The sequence below is a fragment of the Primulina tabacum genome, chromosome 13, assembly GCF_025594145.1.
Source record: "Primulina tabacum isolate GXHZ01 chromosome 13, ASM2559414v2, whole genome shotgun sequence".
Taxonomy (NCBI): domain Eukaryota; kingdom Viridiplantae; phylum Streptophyta; class Magnoliopsida; order Lamiales; family Gesneriaceae; genus Primulina; species Primulina tabacum.
This window is the reverse complement of record NC_134562.1, coordinates 33,699,111-33,718,369: the sequence shown is the minus strand read 5'-3', so window position 1 is coordinate 33,718,369 and position 19,259 is coordinate 33,699,111. Positions and strand designations below refer to the sequence as shown.

General features: G+C 32.6%; 4 protein-coding genes across 4 annotated transcripts; 1 reads left to right on the top strand and 3 right to left on the bottom strand.

The window, feature by feature from the left end:
- Positions 1–1,316: 1,316 nt before the first annotated feature.
- On the bottom strand, positions 1,317–1,667 carry LOC142522040 (non-specific lipid-transfer protein-like). The gene has a single exon (XM_075625211.1). It carries the CDS (start codon positions 1,665–1,667, stop codon positions 1,317–1,319), a length of 351 nt encoding a protein of 116 aa, XP_075481326.1.
- Positions 1,668–4,245: 2,578 nt separating this feature from the next.
- On the bottom strand, positions 4,246–5,151 carry LOC142523414 (non-specific lipid-transfer protein A-like). Its single transcript, XM_075627197.1, has 3 exons — positions 4,769–5,151; positions 4,583–4,647; positions 4,246–4,350 (listed from the first exon to the last, which is right to left on the bottom strand). Exons 1-3 carry the CDS (start codon positions 5,116–5,118, stop codon positions 4,337–4,339), a joined length of 429 nt encoding a protein of 142 aa, XP_075483312.1. The 5' UTR covers positions 5,119–5,151; the 3' UTR covers positions 4,246–4,336.
- Positions 5,152–7,011: 1,860 nt separating this feature from the next.
- On the top strand, positions 7,012–11,431 carry LOC142523217 (EH domain-containing protein 1-like). Its single transcript, XM_075626899.1, has 17 exons — positions 7,012–7,065; positions 7,161–7,249; positions 7,364–7,443; positions 7,815–7,883; positions 7,988–8,045; positions 8,330–8,385; positions 8,468–8,510; positions 8,598–8,659; positions 8,967–9,086; positions 9,171–9,273; positions 9,379–9,428; positions 9,506–9,634; positions 9,722–9,973; positions 10,070–10,149; positions 10,484–10,610; positions 10,733–10,876; positions 10,973–11,431. Exons 2-17 carry the CDS (start codon positions 7,165–7,167, stop codon positions 11,156–11,158), a joined length of 1,644 nt encoding a protein of 547 aa, XP_075483014.1. The 5' UTR covers positions 7,012–7,065; positions 7,161–7,164; the 3' UTR covers positions 11,159–11,431.
- A 2,496-nt stretch (positions 11,432–13,927) lies between these two features.
- LOC142522494 (uncharacterized) lies at positions 13,928–14,860 on the bottom strand. Its single transcript, XM_075625930.1, has one exon. It carries the CDS (start codon positions 14,698–14,700, stop codon positions 14,095–14,097), a length of 606 nt encoding a protein of 201 aa, XP_075482045.1. The 5' UTR covers positions 14,701–14,860; the 3' UTR covers positions 13,928–14,094.
- Between the last annotated feature and the right edge of the window lie 4,399 nt (positions 14,861–19,259).

The following is a 19,259-nucleotide window of genomic DNA, read 5'->3' as shown; positions in this document are numbered from 1 at the left end:
CGAGGAACTGAGACTTGTTTATCTCAGAAAAAGAAAGTACAAAAAAACAATTAAATCTACCTAAAAATTTAGAAAAACTACTGGCAATCAACTTTGTTGACACCAAGAAACGAGGCTCTACATGCATATTATGTATAAATTGAAATTCTTGTGCTAAATATTTAAGTATCTAGATTTTCTATTAATTATATCAAAGTAAATAATATATTTCTTAATTTTCTTGGCACCAAGATTTACTTAAATTGTTATATTGACACTTCATTATTGATTTCCTTTAGGTTTTTTTTTTCAAATAATATGAACCATTATTATGAATATATATTCCAATTGTTAATTCCTAAATTTTGGACAAATTATTTTAAGAAAAAAATGACTAAATTGATAAACGTACATTATTATAATTAACTTGTGTATATACTGTATAGATTGAGAAAAAAAATATATAAAATTAATAATTTTCATGGAAATTTTGATTCAACCAAATCCAATTATATTCGTCAAGTAACAAAATCTTTCATCGAGAATTTAAGTTCTAAAACGTGTATTTTATTAACAAAAAAATATTATCTCAATATTAAGTTTATATGTGAGACGGGTCAAACATACCGATATTCACGATAAAAATAATATTTTTAGCATAAAAAGTGATATTTTTTCATGGATGACCTAAATAAGAGATCTGTCTCACAAAATACGACTCGTGAGACCGTCTCACACAAGTTTTTGCCAAAACAAAATTTACTATATACAATAGACTTAAATTTGTTAAAAACTACATTGTATTTGTATTTTCTAAAACTTAATAACTAAAATTTCCAAACTATTTAAAATATCTCCGATCAAAAAACATAGAAAACAAAATGTTTTAGCACAGAAATATGGATTACAGGTTTTTATGTCCTGGATATTGAGGGAGACATGTTCGATCTTGAATAAATTATCATTATTTTTTTAAATATGTATCTTCCCCCAAGAACTCAAGATTTTCTCTGAATTTTGTGGAACAGTAAATTATATTCAATTAGAAAGTTTGCTGCGATGCTGAAAGTTGATAGCTTAACGATGGCAGATAGACTGTAAGGGCCCAAAACGATTAATATTCAAAACTCATGCAGTTTCACATTCACTCTTTCATAATTATTTATTACTGAGTACAAGTAATTCAACCCCAGCTCCGCGGCCAAATGATTAAGCTGGATCATCGATCTCTTCAAATCCTGTTCCAATAAACAAGACTACTCGGTGATCAGTTCTCTTATTTAAATTTCACACATTAATTTTTGGATTCATATATATTTTAAAGGTTAATTTGATCATTACCTGTTGCAGTCGACATTAGGGTCGATTGCCACGCGTTCTGCGACTTTGCAGAGCTTCAGAAGTTGCTGGGCTTTGGCAAGATTAACTGGGAAAGACCTCGCTGTGTCCTTGAAACACCGGCAAATGGCTTTCCGGTCCGCATGAGACTTGGTGGCGATTTTGTCCAGGGACCGTACGGCTCTACAGCACGCGGCACTCGGTCTAGCATCCCCACTCAGCAGGAACGTCTCACATGGAACCACACGAGCCACCACGTCGTTACACTGAATCTCCGCCGTGAGACGGCCAACCATCACCGAGATTAAAGCCACCAAAGCGGCCTGCCACCAAAAACTCCTGCGTCCCATTAATATTATCTTCTTTAATTTTTCTATACGTATTTGCCTTCAAATTTATACGCTGGATTTTGGAATGCAAAAGAAATCAAGTTATAGGATTAAAAATGCAAAATTATATAGAAAGAAAACAAGGTATGAAAAATACACGTTTCGAAGCTTGTCATCATTAGATTTAGAGCATCCACATTGGTGGGTGTTATAACACCCACCACCTCATCAAAAATCGTGGGGTCCACATGCCACATACACATTACATTAACATATCTATTTTCCCACATTCATTTTAACATTCACACTCATTATTTGTGGGTCTCGCTGTCCACTCATTCATCTTACTCTTATTTTACATTAAATAAATTCAATTTCAAATTTTTTAAGAAATTTAAATTATTATTATTTTATATTAATAATAATTTGTTTTTATATATTCAATACGTAAAATAATTTAATTTTATGAGTGTCATTTACTTAAAATTAAAAATTTATTATAAACCTAAAATAAAACGGTACAACATATAATAATAAATAACACTTGCATAAAAATAAAAGAAAATAAATTAAAAACCGTCGCTAATAGTGTGCAATAAATAGCCTAAAAAGCAGTCGCTAATAGCGACGGTTGTTTCAAAAACCGTCGCTAAGTGTGCAATTTTTTTAAAAAAATAAACTGACACAGGGGCGTTCATACATATGAACGCTCCACACCCTCTCTCATGTGAGTGGGCGTTAAAACGCCCACTCACATTGGAGAGTCGGTGTTAAAGGGGTGTTATAACACCTCTTTAACACCCAATGTGGGTGCCCTTAGAGGAAAGTGTGGAGTGGTGAGGTGCTTTTTATGTGTAAACCCTTAAATTATGAGCAGTCGGGGATATGAACAAACTACTTTTCACTGGTGATTTGTTTTTCAATTCACACACGAGAAAACCATAAACATGCTTCATGCGCACCCACGGTTTTCATCTATTAACTGTGGTTTTATTTCCAAACTGGAGTTTAGGAGGGGCTCAACTCTATGTTAAAAAATTTACTGATAAAAAATCGACTATTTAGATATACATGTTATTTATTTCAATCTTAATACAATTATTTTTACTTTTAATATTAAGCGATTTTAACCCTTTTATAGAAGAATGTTGACGTACCACCAAACACGTCTTTACAAATAATCTTATTATGTGTACACTCCTAGTCTATATATTTATGTCCGAATTCCATTTTTAAAAACATATATATTTGTTACTTTAACATAATTCAAAACCAATAAAATATGCACGCGCGTTGTATGTGTTATTATTAAACAGTTAGCATGAGATTATTTTCAATCTAGAATAGTTGTTCGATTTAAAAGGGAAGTTTTGTTTAGATTTTTTCTATGTAAAATATGGAGTATGATAAGAAGGGTAATTATGAAATTAAATATTTTGGTATCCTCTAAGTTAGTTACTCTAATATCTCACACTTAATAATATATATATATATATATATGAAAAACTCGTGAATTGTGCCTCACGCTCGACAGGGAGCTTATAACATAATTATTATTATTATCAAAACATGTGAGATATTATCTAAACCTTTGATTAACATAAACTGGATTAAGTTCACGACCTTGTATATAGGATAATGAGACGAATCTAAACTCGTTTTCATATCAAACTCACTTTAAAAAGTGTATTTAGACTCGTCAAGTAGATTCATGTATGAGTGCGATATGGACACATATAAATAATATCTGAAGGGAAATATATTTTCTTTATTTAATTAAAATAATTTCTTATCTTAAATAATTTCTAAATGAATTATAAAAAATATTATACAAGCACGCAACGCGTGCATCGATGTACTAGTATAATATAAATAATATAGATAATATAGTATAGATTACATTTTCATTTCTTTTATATATACATACATGGAAATCCCAGAAAATTTTATTTTATAATACAACGCATCCTCTTACAGAGATCTACATTTTCACATGCACTATTTAAACAGCAAATCTATATTGTACATATAATAATATGTATATTATAATATTAATTAGATGCATATTTTCTATACTATTTTATAACGTACATATTATTAATTTAGAACGGGCACATCATGTAACTAACATCGTTATATAGGAAAAGTACATTTTTTCTTGTCATGTAACTTATATGTTTATATTTTGTGTCTTGTCTTCGCTCTATATCGGTTTTACTTCACTAAGCTGCAATTTTTCATTGGAGTGCAGACGAGACGCCATAAAAAAATGATTATGTATCACCAGAAAATGCTTGCATGGCTACGAACATTATTAACGTGTCCGATGTCACGTCAGCATTCCGGTGAGAAAGACTGAAACTGGAAAAAAAAATTGCAATTTAGTAGACCAAGATTATGAATTAAAGATAACATGACCAAAAATGGGGAAAAAAATGCAAGTTACATGACCGAAAATATAAATTTTCCTTGATATTTGATGGAAAATTTTTTTTTATTGGCCTCTTTATAATATAGAAATAAGCAATTTGATAGAGATCTATAATGACAAATTATTCATATTAGTTCACCAAAAAGTTATTTTGGGTGTTCAATTAACCAAAAATAATGTAAACATCAAATTTTATTTAATAATGATATCGAAGATTCGAAATACATGCAGCACAAGACCAACGCTTTGATTCCCTCCATCAATGCAGTGCCCCTGCACCAAATTCAATAAATTATATCAATTTAAATTAAGATGCATATATAACATTAGTTGGGATATGTTAATGCTATCACAATCCATAGTTTTTGTTAGGATATAAATTATTACTTCACAAATTTTTAAGTACTTTTTTTGTAAAATTAAAATATATTTGATGGTTTTTTTTTCCAGATATATTTTATGCTAAAATCTTTGTTCTTTTGGTAGAGTTGGTTGGCCGAATTACCTATAAATGCAGCCCCTCGGGAGGCTGCGTTCTTGTACCGGTTCATTCCAACGCCGACAGGGATCCTGAAAGTAACGAATTTTATTTATTTATTTGAAGCTAGCCATGAAATTAAGCAACGAATTTATGGGAAAAGAGAAGTGATTAAATACTTTGATATCCAAAAAAGGGATGAATAATATTTACACGTCGCAATTTACGTCGAGTTGAACGGGAACGGGAACGTTGACACTGCACAGCTGAGGAAGCTGCTTCGCTCTGTCCATATTAAGGTTTACAGTCGACGAAGCAGCTTGCTTAAGGCACTGGCAAACAGATCGGCGATCTGCTTGGGTAGAAGAAGCTTGCGACAATGCCTGAGCGCCTTGGCAACAGGGAACACTGATATCACCGATTCCCGTCAGAAATGGCTGACATGGGATCAGAAATTCCAGAGCTTCTGCACAAGATACGGCCTGTGCTAGACTTGGCATGGTCGCTACCACCATGGACAAAACCAGTAGTATCCCAGTAAAAACACCGGAATTGTAAGCCATTTTAGCGCAGGACTTTTTAGTTAATGGTTTTGGAGAAATGTGTTGTATTTATAATAATAGAAGTTAAAAACTTGTCTCATTCTGTGAACAATCTCACGTGTCGTATTTTGTGAGACATATATCTTATTTGGATCATCCAAGAAAAAATATTACTTTTTATGCTAAGAATATTACTTTTTATTATGAATATCGATAGGTCTGACCCGTCTCAAAGATAAAGATTCGTAAGACGTATCATGAACTTACTCGTGATAGAAATAATTGTCACGTAGATGCCAGCTATATAAAGTGGGCAACTAAGGGGTATCTTTCAACTAAATTTCAAAAAAGAAAAGAAAGATTAATTAATAATGTTTTATTTTTAGGTTTTTTTTGGGATAATACTAATTTTATAATACAGTATAAGCTCCATAAACTATTAAACAATAAATTAGTACTTTTTAGAACTAAAAATTTTTTAACCTCAAGAATTTTTAAGGATAAAATAAGAACTTCGCGAATTTTTAAAATAATATTTAAAAAAAAAACACATTTTACAACTCATATTAAAACTGAAAGTTTAATTGAAATTTAAAAATAACAAATATTCATTTTTTAAAAATATAGAACTCATGCTACTTTTTTTAAATCCAATTTTTTTTTTAGTTAAATATCCAGATTTGCAAAATTTTTCACTATGATAATCTAAAAGATAATTTCTATCCACTTTCATAATATCATATTCTTTTTGTATTATAGCAATAAAAATATCTTATCTTACAAAACATATCAACAAATTTAAATTATATTATATTTTTTTATTATTCAAACATCCAAAGTATATTTTTAAAATAACTCTTACAACTTATAAGCTATTTAAATAATTTATAAGACACGATAATTTTAAAGTTGTTTCACATAAATTTAGCCACATACATTTTAAATATATAAATACATTATCGATTCATGAAATCACATGACAAAACATTATCCTGGTTGAGTAGGTTTTTTGTAAGACGATCTCACGAATCTTTATTTGTGAGACGAGTCAACTCTTCCGATATTCAAAAAAAAGTAATAATCTTAGCATAAAAAGTAATATTTTTTTCATGAATGACTCAAATAAGAGATATGTCTCACAAAATATGACTCGTGAGACCGTCTCATACAAGTTTTTGTCATCTTGGTTTATATTAAGAATTAGTTTATAATTTACTTATTCACTTTCAGCATGAATCAATCGTAGATTTTTTGTTATAATCTTATTTATACTTGTATAAATCAGATTATCATTAAAAATATATTTAAGAGAGTGAATGAATTAGAATTAATGATTGCGAGAGATACAAAAATACTATGAATAATATTTTTAAAAAATATATATATTCTAATTTTATTTTTCTAAAAATATTTTCTGGAAATGAAACCAAACAAGTGTTAATGAGCTGTCCAGTCGAGAGTCCAACTCAGCTTTTGTTAATTATCTATTTATCTCTCAAATGTTCAAATCTTCAAATAGAATTCATTTTCAAAATTTTGATTTTGTAATAGTTGCAAAAAAATTATAACATTTATCAATAATTTGATGACTTTATTTTTTAACTGTTGATAAGTTTTCTCAGTGGATCTCTATTGTTTTTTATATTTGAATTTTCAAAAAAACAAACGATAATATCACATTATCTCAAATTTAATCAAATTAAATAATCAAATCAAACATTATATTAACTATCATTTTTATATATTTTATTATTAAAAAATATTAATTATTTTTATACTATTTATCTCAGTAACACGAATTACAGTATCTTAAATTGTCTGACATAATTTACGAGATATTACGTTATTTTGAGATTTAACCGATACAAATGCAGGTTTATTTTCTCAAAATAAAGAACGACTTACATTTATAAGAGAGAGAACCGGAGAAGATAACGGCCCGTAGCCTCGTAGAGGATTTGTTTACTTGTACCAATTTGAATTCCCTCTTTCCGATCTTTTCAAATTCTTTCTTTCAAAGTCACTCATCCTTATCTCACTTATCCGCACATTTAAATTCACAGAGAAATGGAAATCTCACCACTTACAATGAACTCGTATTCTATGGAGAACCGGAAAATGTATCAAACCTGGTTCAATATCGCCGATTCTGGTTCATTTCTTACTCATTTTTTGACAGATTTTTACAGTCAATTGAATTGTTTTCTCAGTGGATCTCTACTGTTTTTTAGTATCTCATCGATTGATTGTTTCTTGTACGCTTTAGATGGCGATGGCCGTTTGACTGGGAAGGATGCCATTGAATTTTTCGCTATGTCCAATTTATCGAAGGCTGAACTCAAGCAGGTATTAACATCCGAATGTATACGTAGTTTTCCATTTTTTAGCAAAAAATTTATTGATTTAAAAGAGTTCAATCCAGACTTCCATTAGATTAATGTAAGGACATATATAATTTTTAGTACATAGTTTCTCTGTTGGTCTTTAAGAAATTAAATCTATTTAGATGGCTCGAGTTTTAAGTTTGGATGATTTTGTGTGAACCTTTACTGGTTGGAGGATTGAAGCATGTTTGGTTTTCACTTTGGACAAATTTTTTATGATGTTCTAGTTCTTTATGCGTGAAGAATTTCTCTTGGGTTGATTCAGCTTGAGTAGTTTATGGGTGATTCATACGTAGTTTTTTCCCTATATTTTTACTATTACCTGCTTAAAAGGTTTGGGCAATTGCTGATTCAAAAAGACAAGGATTTCTAGGATTGAAGGAATTCATCACTTCAATGCAGGTTTTTATCCTTAATTATAAAGGTTAAATAATTAAAAGTCTTGATGCATATGAGATTGTAGATATTGATGTTTGCTCTCTTTTTTTCTTTGCTTCATATTTTAGCTGCTATCTCTGGCACAAGAAGGACATGAACTGACCTCAAATCTCCTGAAGGACACAGGCAAGTGGAGAAATTGCTACCTTTTCTCATGTTTTACTTAAACTACCCAGGCTTGCATTTTAGTGAACGAGATTTTTGCTCTGTAGTCTGATTTGAATTATTTTTTCTGTCAATCACAGTTTTGTTTGATGCAACACTACCCCTTTTAGGAAAATAAATTAATTTTACAATGAAACCTAAGAAATAGTTTTTATATTATCAACAAGGTGCTTTATCCCATTATCTCTGTAGTACTTTATATGCTAGTGTTCGTATAACTCAAATTGAATCTTTTGTTCTTGAAGATCATCTGGAAATGTTGAGTCCTCCATCTATGGAAGGTTTGGATACCTTTGTTGAAGTAAGTACTTTTCGACCTTGTTTCATTCGTCTTGCACCATATTATGATCTACTGAGGTTTCACCCTTGCATTTCTCACCCAGAAGCATAAAGTTCCAATATCAAATGATCATTCTGAAATTAATGGTCAGTAAAATATTTAATTGTTTGATCCAAATTATTAAATTGATTCTTATGATGCTTTTGATGAGACGGACATTAAAAACAATGCAGGAAGTACTAAGCCGCAGACAACTTCTGCTAAGAGTTTGTTTAGCAAGAAGTCTAAAAACAAGGTACTGCTATCTTCAGTTTCACTTACTGTTTGTTGCGAACTTCACCCAAAACAATTAGGTGCATTTTTGCTTAATATAGGACAATGCTAATTGCACTTGAACATAATGTAAAGTGATTCCTGCTTGTCAATGTGCAAACATTACATTGAAAAACGCATAAATCATCATTATGTTGATGACTAGCATTTAATTGTTGTTTACGAATATCATTTTCTTAAGATAATTCAGCCTGGTACTTAGATGTAGTTTTTTATATATATATTTATTGTCCGAGTGTCTGACTCGTCATTTTCAATATTTTCGCCAGAGCATCACCTCATTTGCAGCCATTACTTCGGTTGTTGATGGTTTGAAGATGTTATACAACGAAAAGTTGAAGCCACTAGAAGCAACCTATCTCTTTAATGATTTTGTGTCTCCTGCCTTGGTGGGTGGAATTAAGATGTCATTTACATAAATTTTTATTTTACATGGGCATATAATTACTTACGAATATTTTCTTTACCGATAGACAAGTAGTGATTTTGATGCCAAACCAATGGTTATGCTTTTGGGTCAGTACTCAACTGGAAAAACCACATTCATAAAACACTTGCTCCAATGTAACTATCCAGGTTAGTAATCTTGTAACCATTTAAAATATTTAAGTAACTTCATAGTTCAATCATGTCAATGATTATTTTCTAGCTTGTGACTCACACTTCGTTTTTCCTTTTCAGGTGCTCATATTGGACCTGAGCCAACCACTGATAAATTCATTGTTGTCATGGTACTAGAAGTGAGATGAGATTTTTGTTGTTTTCGAGTGTTAGGTTTTTCATTGGTAATACATTTTCATGTTCTCAGTCTGGGCCGGATGAACGGAACATTCCTGGCAATAGTGTTGCTGTTCATGCAGACATGCCGTTTACTGGATTGACAAATTTTGGTGGATCTTTTTTGTCTAAATTTGAGTGTGCTCAAATGCCACATCCCGTAAGTTTTGATTATTTAGAGACATTTAGCGTATCACAGATTGTAATGTTAAGTTTTTTGACAATTTAATGCATTTTTTACCTACAGTTTCTTGAACACGTCACACTTGTTGACACTCCTGGGGTTCTATCTGGCGAGAAACAACGGACCCAAAGGAGCTATGATTTCACAGGTGTAATATCATGGTTTGCAGCAAAATGCGATCTAATTCTCCTTTTGTTTGACCCTCATAAACTCGACATAAGCGATGAATTCAAGCGGGTAATTTCATCGTTGCGTGGACATGATGACAAGATACGTGTCGTCCTGAATAAAGCAGATCAAGTTGACACTCAACAGGTGAGGATAACAGAGTTGTCAATTTATGTGGATTTCCATATGGTACAGTTCCTTGTATAATAAGGATTCTGACAATTTTCTTGCCGCATGTTGCAGTTGATGAGAGTTTATGGGGCACTAATGTGGTCACTTGGGAAAGTTTTGAACACTCCAGAGGTGGCGCGTGTATATATAGGGTAGGATTCTCATCTCTTACCCTTGGAGCTTACAGTTTCATTGCGAGTAGTGGCATTAAAATCAAGTTGAGTAATGAGTGCTTAATTGCCTGGTGAACTACTCTAATTTTCAAGTTGATAATGACTTGAAACTTCGTTGCCCCTTTTTTAAAAGACTTCATAAAAATTTCCTTGTGAACTTGTCTAATTTTCGGAGCATAGATCTTTCTGTGCATTCGTATTCTTAATCATTAGTTTTGCCATTTCTCCTGTTATCTATAACTCATCTATATCTGAAACATTTTGGACTTGGTTAATCGTGGACTGATGTCAATCATATTCCTGTGATTTGCAGGTCATTCGACCAAAAGCCTGTCAATGAAGCAGCCGTGGGACCAGTGGGGAAGGAACTATTTGAAAAAGAGCAAGATGACCTCCTGCAAGACTTGATAGACATCCCCAAAAAGGCTTGTGATCGCCGGGTAATGACTAAATCCAACTTTATACAAATAGGAAATGTTATATTTGCTGCCTGTGAATGAATTAATATTAGCACTAAGAGCCATATGCTCGAAATGGGAATCTAATTCAAGTCCATTTCCAGATCAATGAATTTGTCAAACGTGCTAGAGCCGTCAAGATCCATGCCTACATAATCAGCCATCTCAAGAAGGAAATGCCTGCTTTAATGGGCAAAGCAAAAACTCAGAAGAAACTTATTGCTAATCTAGATAACGTATTTGCAAAGGTAAACCACCGAATACATATCTTAGTTTTGCCTTTTTAAATAAGGTAATAAAACACAAACTCAAGGTTTACTACGATTGGAATATCCATTACACAGGTCCAGCGAGAATTTCATCTTCCCGAGGGAGACTTTCCTGATCTGGATCAGTTTAAGGAGGTCTTGGCTCGTTATAACATGGATGAATTTGAGAAACTTAAGCCTAAAATGATTCAGACCGTTGACGAAATGCTTGGCTACGGCATCCCGGAATTATTGAAAAATTTAAGGAACCTGAATGATTGAAAAGAAATGGGAATCGCTTCAAGAAGTTTTGAAGTTGAATAACCGTGGAGGTAACGCTTTGTTTAAATAGGGTGGTTATATTTGAGTTAAACTCTTTTGAAATTTCATTATTGTTCCAACATGTTTCATGTATATTTGAGTTGGTATGTGTTCTAGACATTTTGAAGCATTATCCGTCTCCAAGTTTTGCACTCATATCTGAAGCACAATACAACTGATTATAATTATTCCCGAATAAATCATATCTTTGTATATATTAATACCACATGAACATTAACATGAATGACACAATTATTATCGTCAAATTCATGACAAAGGGACAATGATTTTTTTTTCAAAATTACAAACAGGTGAGGGAGTCTCGAACTCTAGTCTAATTCCAAGTTGACAGAGGGTGAGATTAAATGAGTTACAAGCCTGGTCTTAACGTAAGCAAATGAATTCGCAATGATATATTTGGCGAATTCATTTGTTTACCAACTATAGTTTATGCCTAACAAGTCTAGCTTTGCAATCAAGTCAAAATTTGGAAAATTGAATCTCAGCATCGGGTTTTTAGGTTATGCTTGAACGGATGAATTTGATTTGAAGAAAGAGAATTGATTTTTGTGGAAGGTAAAAACTTGCATGAGATGGTCTCACAGATCGTATTTTGTGAGACAGATATCTTATTTGGGTCATTCATGAAAAATATTACTTTTATGCTAAGAGTTACTTTTTATTCTGAATATCGGTAGGGTTGACTCGTCTTACAGATAAAGATTCGTGAGATCGTCTCATAAGAGATCTGTTCCTTGTGAAAAAACTTGATTGGATGAATTTATGTGTGTTAGAAATCTAAATTAAAGAATTTGGAATCTATCATCTCACGTATCAAATTTTTGTATGACTTGAGAAGGAATTATTTCGTAGTCACCGAACTGCTCCACCATAATCTTCAAAAAGACAATACTGTTTAAATAAATCCTGTGTAACTAACTAATCCTTCCTAAAAATCGTAATCAAGACTAGCTTGTCTACGTATAAAAAGGCTTTTGCGAAGTCAGTTATGTTAATAACTCTAATTAACTACTGTTATGCGTCTAATATTATTGTATTCTACACGGAAGTTGCCTAACTATCTCCAAATTAATTTGCATGCTTAGCTTTGATAATAATAAATTCATTAATTTGTTTGAATAAATCTATTTGACAATAAATTTTAATTTGTTATTTTTTAAGTAGATTTCAAATTTATATCATCATGGTTCTTCTCCCGTACCAAAATTTGTCGATAATTTAAAGAAGAATAGGTCTCATGTGAGACGATCTCACGTAAGGATAGCACGGGTCGGGTTTTCGGGTTCGGATATCCGAAATTTCGGGTAACCGACATCAACCGTACCCGAGATGATCGGGTATTTTCGGGTAACCGGAAAAAAAATTAAATTTTTTTTATTTTTTTTAAAAAATATATATTTTTAACATTTCACAAAAAATCACGTGATTATATCGAGTTATGACTAGTCATTATATCATATTATGACTAGTAAATTAAAAAAAACACATGTATTTTTCACATTTCACAAAATATCATGTCATTATATTATTTTATGATTAATCATTTGTCATTATATCTGATTATGACTAGCCACAAAAAAATACATGTAATTTTTAAATAAATTGACGTATAGACCCATAATATTTTTTAAAAAAATTCGGGTACCCGATACCCGAAAATACCCAACCCGATCGAGTCGGATAGGGTATCCGATATCCGAAAATAAATGTCCCAACCCTAGTCTCACGAATCTTTATCTGTGAGACGGGTCTACCCTTTTGATATTCACACTAAAAAATAATACTCTTAGCATAAAAAATAATATTTTTTCATGAATGACCCAAATAAGATATCCGTCTCATAAAATACATACGACTCTTGAGATCGTCTGACGCAAGTTTTTTATCTTTAAAAAACTGAACAAATTCAATAAATTTGTAGTGGCAATCAGAAACAAGACAACAATTGAAATCAAAATTCCTGGAAAGAACCCGTAAAGTTCGCATGTTGTCGTAATCCGAAGTGAGCACTCAAATTTTGACTCAATCCAAAAGTATTTATACTCAAAAGTCCAATCCAAAAGTTTTGAATCTAAACAATCGGCTTGTTACGTAATTATGTCTCTATTTCACGTTGCCATCTAACAAAATACTAAGTCGAATTGTATTAATTTGATTTTTTTTTCATTCGATTTATTGGAAGTTTGATTTTAATTTTTAAAAATATTGATTAAATTCACTTCGATTTCATTAAAGACCCGCGTTCCATTGAAGACCATGAATCATGTAAAAACCACCTCTGCAGAGACCAAGTAAAGTCAAAACCAGGAATTCAATTTTGTGTAATCCAGCACGCCTTTTCCTAGCAACTATTGTACCTGAACAATATCATGAAGTAAATAAAGTGACCAGATTTCTTTCATCTATAGCAATTCGATTTTGTTGTGAAAAAGTAATCCTCCACGGCATAAATCCGGTCGGCAAAGCAGACAGAAGGGAAATGGAAATTATAGATGGGGAGAAAACAAGGAGCACAAAAATGACGGCTTTGTTTGGGCAGATGAAAGCAAGAAATGAATACGAGCCACTTTTTTAATGGAGTTATCGATACTTCCAAGTTTAAACTGGAGAAGGTCATATTTGCACACTCTCAAATGTAAATGGAAAATTAAACTCACACGAGGAATAATCGTTAATTTTAACTCAAAATCGTTGCAAAGGAAACAGAAATAAGAAACAAAGAAATCTTAAATATATATTAATTAGCAGAAGGGGTTTAACAGAGTAATTTACATCATGATTGCTTACTAGCAGACTTTTCTTGCAGCAAACTGAAAATGGCGTCAATGGTATAAGCAAACTGAACTATTGCTTAAATCAACCTTCAATTCGTATGTTTATCCCCAAATCCTGTCTCCAAGAAAACTCATAAACCTCCTGAACGACCCTTTCTCCGCCACTTCCTCCTCATCATCGCCTCCGCCTCCGCCTCCGCCTGTAGTATCATTCTCAGCTTCTGAGTTCGAATAGAGAAAGTTAATATCTTGATTGGTCAAACTCAGCTCAGACTTGTTGGACTCCTGTAATTCAAGGATAATGTCTCTTTTGATGCTTTTAACCTTCCTTCTCTCCTTCTTCTTCTTCTCCTTCTTCCTCTCACCGTCTTCAAAAGCATCTATTATCTCGTGTATCAGCTGACGATTGGGAGAATAATCCCACTTCACCCAGTAGCTCATGTAGCACCGGAAGCAGTAGCAGTTGAAGTACGGATGGTGGCCTGCCGCCGCGCCCTTGGAACTTCCGGATGCGGAGGGCATTTTCTTGTGGTGGGTGTCGGAAAAGTTAGCGGAGGAGTAAGAGATAAGATACGCCAGAACTTCCCTCTCCTCAAGAGATAAAGCGGCCGTCAAAGTCAATATCGCCGCCGGCAAAAACGAAAGCACCTGGTCCGAAACCGCCGCCGGCGTTGGATGCACGGTGCCTCTCCTGTAGAGTTTCTTCATATCTTACTTTAGGAGAGAGAAACAGAGCAATGGGATTTTTGTTCTTAGGTTTACCAATCGTAAAATAGCTTAAAGGGAAGGATTCTTGAGAATCGAAAATGGAGACGACAACGGTGACGTGTCTTGAGTGATGGGAAATTTTCCACTGTTTCGCATGGGCCATCAATAACAAATGAACATGCTTAACTTTGTATGCTTTTAATAAATTCGCAATCGAAGTTTTAATAATGTACATGATTTTTAAAAATTAAAGGTTTTCACATTGAAGATAATATTCTAAATAGAATAAAAATAATATAATTTCACACAAAAAAATATTTTTATTGTGAATTATACAAATATTTTATATTTAAAATGATACCTTTGAATTTTAAGATGATTTTAGATCTACAAGAACAAATATGTATAAAATTATTGTTGATGTAACGATTTCACAAAATTGATATCTAATTAGATAATTTTGTTAGACGAATCTCTTATTTAATTCAATTAATAAAAAAATATTATTTTTTATCCAAAATCTCATGATTTTGATATCTAAGCCTTTTAAAAAATACAATATGGTCGGCCCTCCCGGAAATTATTTTCGTTGTGTTTCGTTCATGGCAACAAGTTATGCAAATTTCTAGGTGGGCTTCCGCATTGGACCGTCTTGAAGATTAAAAAATGCATTGAAAGCCCAAACATCAGTTTTCTTAGGCCCAACACAGTACAGAATATATTTGTTCGTTATATCACATGTTTTCTTGTGAACAGGGGTTTAAATGGAAATTTTAAGAAAATGGTCGTTCTGGTCATGTTTATATAACCCCACTCGTTCCACGTCTGTAATAATCCTGGCCCAATTACACAATATTAACATATATAATATATTTTTCACTATCGTTGTGAAAAAGTAAAAATTTATGGTAAAAAGTAAAAATCTCAAGCTCTAAAAATTTATCAAATTACAAACTTTATAATATTTTCTCTATACTCAATTGTATCAAATCTTTACAAATGGAGACCTATTTATAGGATTTCTTTGGAAAACAATTCCATCATTACATACATCATCACACACTAATTTTCAATATTCAACACCTAATTTTACCTAATTTTCAACATTCAACATTATAATTTTCAACACAAATATTTTTCATATTTTCAACACTCCCCCTTCTGATGATGATCATGATACGATGATGTCTTCATTACGTGATTTTGTACTCCCTCGTTAAAAATCTTACTAGGCAAAACCCATTGGGATAAAAACCATAGTAAGGGAAAAAGAGTGCAGTCACGTAAACTCCCCCTCATGTTGACATGAACAATTCTTCACAAATTTCGTAGATTGTACATCCCAATATTATATATGTGCTTTCTGAATATTGTCGTAGGAAATGCCTTTGTGAAGAGATCTGATGAGTTTTCACTTGATTGAATGTAACGAACATCAATACATTTATTCTTCACAAGCTCCTTGGTGAATGCGAAGAACTTAGGAGGAATATGTTTAGTTATGTCGCTTTTTATGTATCCTTCTGTCATTTGAGCTACACATGCATCATTTTCTTCATATAGTATCACATGCTTCTGGACGAATGATAATCCACATGAGATTTGGATATGTTGGCTCATTGATTTTAACCACACACATTCACGGCTTGCTTCATGTAGTGCAATAATCTCGGCATGATTTGATAAAGTTGTTACAAGCGTTTGTTTCTGTGAACGCCAAGAAATTGCAGTGCCTCCACGAGTAAATACATATCCAGTTTGGGAACGTGCCTTGTGTGGATCAGATAAGTATCCAGCATCGGCATAGCCAATTATACTTGGATTAGCATCTTTTGAATACAAAAGTCCCAAGTCTGTCGTTCACTCGTAGATAACGGAATATATGTTTAATTCCGTTCCAGTGTCTCTTTGTTGGATATGTGCTAAATCTTGCCAACAAATTTACGGCAAAAGATATATCAGGCCTTGTACAATTTGTAAGATACATAAGGGCACCGATAACACTTAGATATGGTACTTATGGACCAAGAATATCTTCATCATCTTCACATGGACGAAATGGATCCTTTTCTATATTTAATGATCTAACAACCATTGGAGTACTTAAAGGATTTGATTTATCCATATTAAAACGTTTAAGGATCTTTTATGTATAATTTGTCTGGTGAACAAATATTCCACATTCTTTTTGTTCAATTTGTAATGTAAACCCAGACAATACTTGGTTTTTCCAAGATCCTTCATTTCAAATTCTTCCTTCAAGTATGACACAACTTCTTGAATTTCCTTATTCGTTCCAATGATGTTTAAATCATCAACATATACAACAATAATTACGCATCCGGATGTTGTTTTCTTAATGAAAACACAAGGGCATATTGAATTATTTACATATCCCTTTTTCATCAAGTGATCACTTAGTCGATTATACCACATTCGACCGGATTGCTTTAACCCATATAATGATCTTTGTAATTTCACAGAATAACATTCTCTGGGTTTTGAACTTTGTGCTTCAGGCATCTTAAATCCTTCAGGGATTTTCATATATATATATTACTATCAAGTGATCCATATAAGTAAGCTGTAACAACATCCATAAGACGCATTTCTAAATTTTCAGATACCGCCAAGCTAATCAAATACCGAAACGTAATTGCATCCATCACGGGAGAATATGTTTCTTCATAATCAATTCCAGGCCTTTGAGAAAAACCTTGCGCAACAAGTCGAGCTTTATATCTTACTATTTCATTTTTCTCATTTCGCTTTCGAATAAAAACCTATTTGTATCCAACAGTTTTTACACCTTCAGGTGTAAGGACTATAGTCCCAAAAACATTACGTTTATTTAGCGAATCCAATTCAACCTGGATGGCTTCTTTCCATTTTATCCAATCCTGTCGATTTTTACATTCACCAAAAGATTTTGGTTCATGATCTTTATTATTATTTTTGATGTCGATTGCCACATTATAAGAAAATATATCATCAATTTCTTCTATATCTTTTCGGTTCCATATTTTTCCAGTATTAATATAATTGATAGAGATTTCATGATTCTCGTCATTTTGTGGTTCTGACAGAACATTTTCATCATCATGTGTTTCTTCAGGAACACAATTCTCTATCTTGTGATCATCATGTGTTTCTTCAGTAACATCATTCTTTATTTTGTGATCATCGTGTTTCTCTATGAATTTTTTTTTCGAGGATTTTTATCCTTGGAACCGACTGGCCTTCCACGCTTCAGGCGTTTAATGACATCATGAGTATCTTCAATTTGTTTCTTCGGAATTTCAATTCGAGCAGGGGCATTTGCAGCATGTATATATGATTTAGTTACCCCTTTTGTGTCTGCAAATGCATCTGGTATTTGATTTGCTATTCTTTGCAAGTGCACAATTTGCTTGTACATCTTTTTCACATTGTTTTGTTCTTGGATCCAGATGTAACAAAGATGATGCATACCATGTAATTTTTTTTCGGTATGTTTCTGTTCTCCCCCTAACATTGGGAAGATTTCCTCATTAAAATGACAATCAGCAAAACGTGCTATGAACACGTCGCCTGTCTGAGGTTCAAGATATCGAATGATTGATGGACTATCATAACCGATATAAATTCCAACCTTTCTTTGAGGTCCCATTTTCTTTCGTTGCGGTGGTGCAATAGGCACATACACCATACATCCAAAAATTCTCAGATGAGAAATGTCTGGTTCTTTACCAAATGCAAGCTGCAATGTGGAGTATTTATGATATGCACTTGGTCTGATGCGAATTAATGAAGCAGCGTGTAAAATTGCATGTCCCCATATAGAAATAGGGAGCTTTGTTTTCATAATCATTGGTCTAGCAATCATTTGCAGACGTTTAATCAATGATTCAGCCAATCCATTCTGTGTATGTACATGAGCAACAGGATGTTCAACAATGATTCCCATAGACATACAATAATCATTGAATGTTTGGGAAGTAAATTCACCAGCATTATCAAGTCTAATTTTCTTGATTGTATAATCGGGAAATTGATTCCTCAATTTTATTATTTGAGCAAATAATCTTGCAAATGCAACATTTCGAGTTGACAATAAACATACATGTGACCATCTGCTGGAGGCATCAATCAATACCATAAAGTATCTGAATGGTCCACATGATGGATGGATTGGTCCAAAAATATCACCCTGAATACGTTCAAGAAACATTGGTGATTCAGTTTGGATTTTGGCTGGTGATGGTCTTATAATAAGTTTTTCAAGAGAACATGCTTTACATTGAAACTTATTATTCTGAAAGATCTTCTGGTCTTTCAGCGGATGACCATGTGTATTTTCTATAATTCTTCGCATCATTGTTGAACCAGGATGTCCTAATCAATCATGCCAATTGGTTAATATTAAAGAATTATCTACTACCATATTTGATTCAATGTGACTTATATGTGTATAATGCAATCCAGTAGGGAACATTGGTAGTTTTTCAATCACATATTTCTTTCCTGATTTATATGTGATAAGACACATATACTTCTCATTCCCTTCATTAATTGTTTGA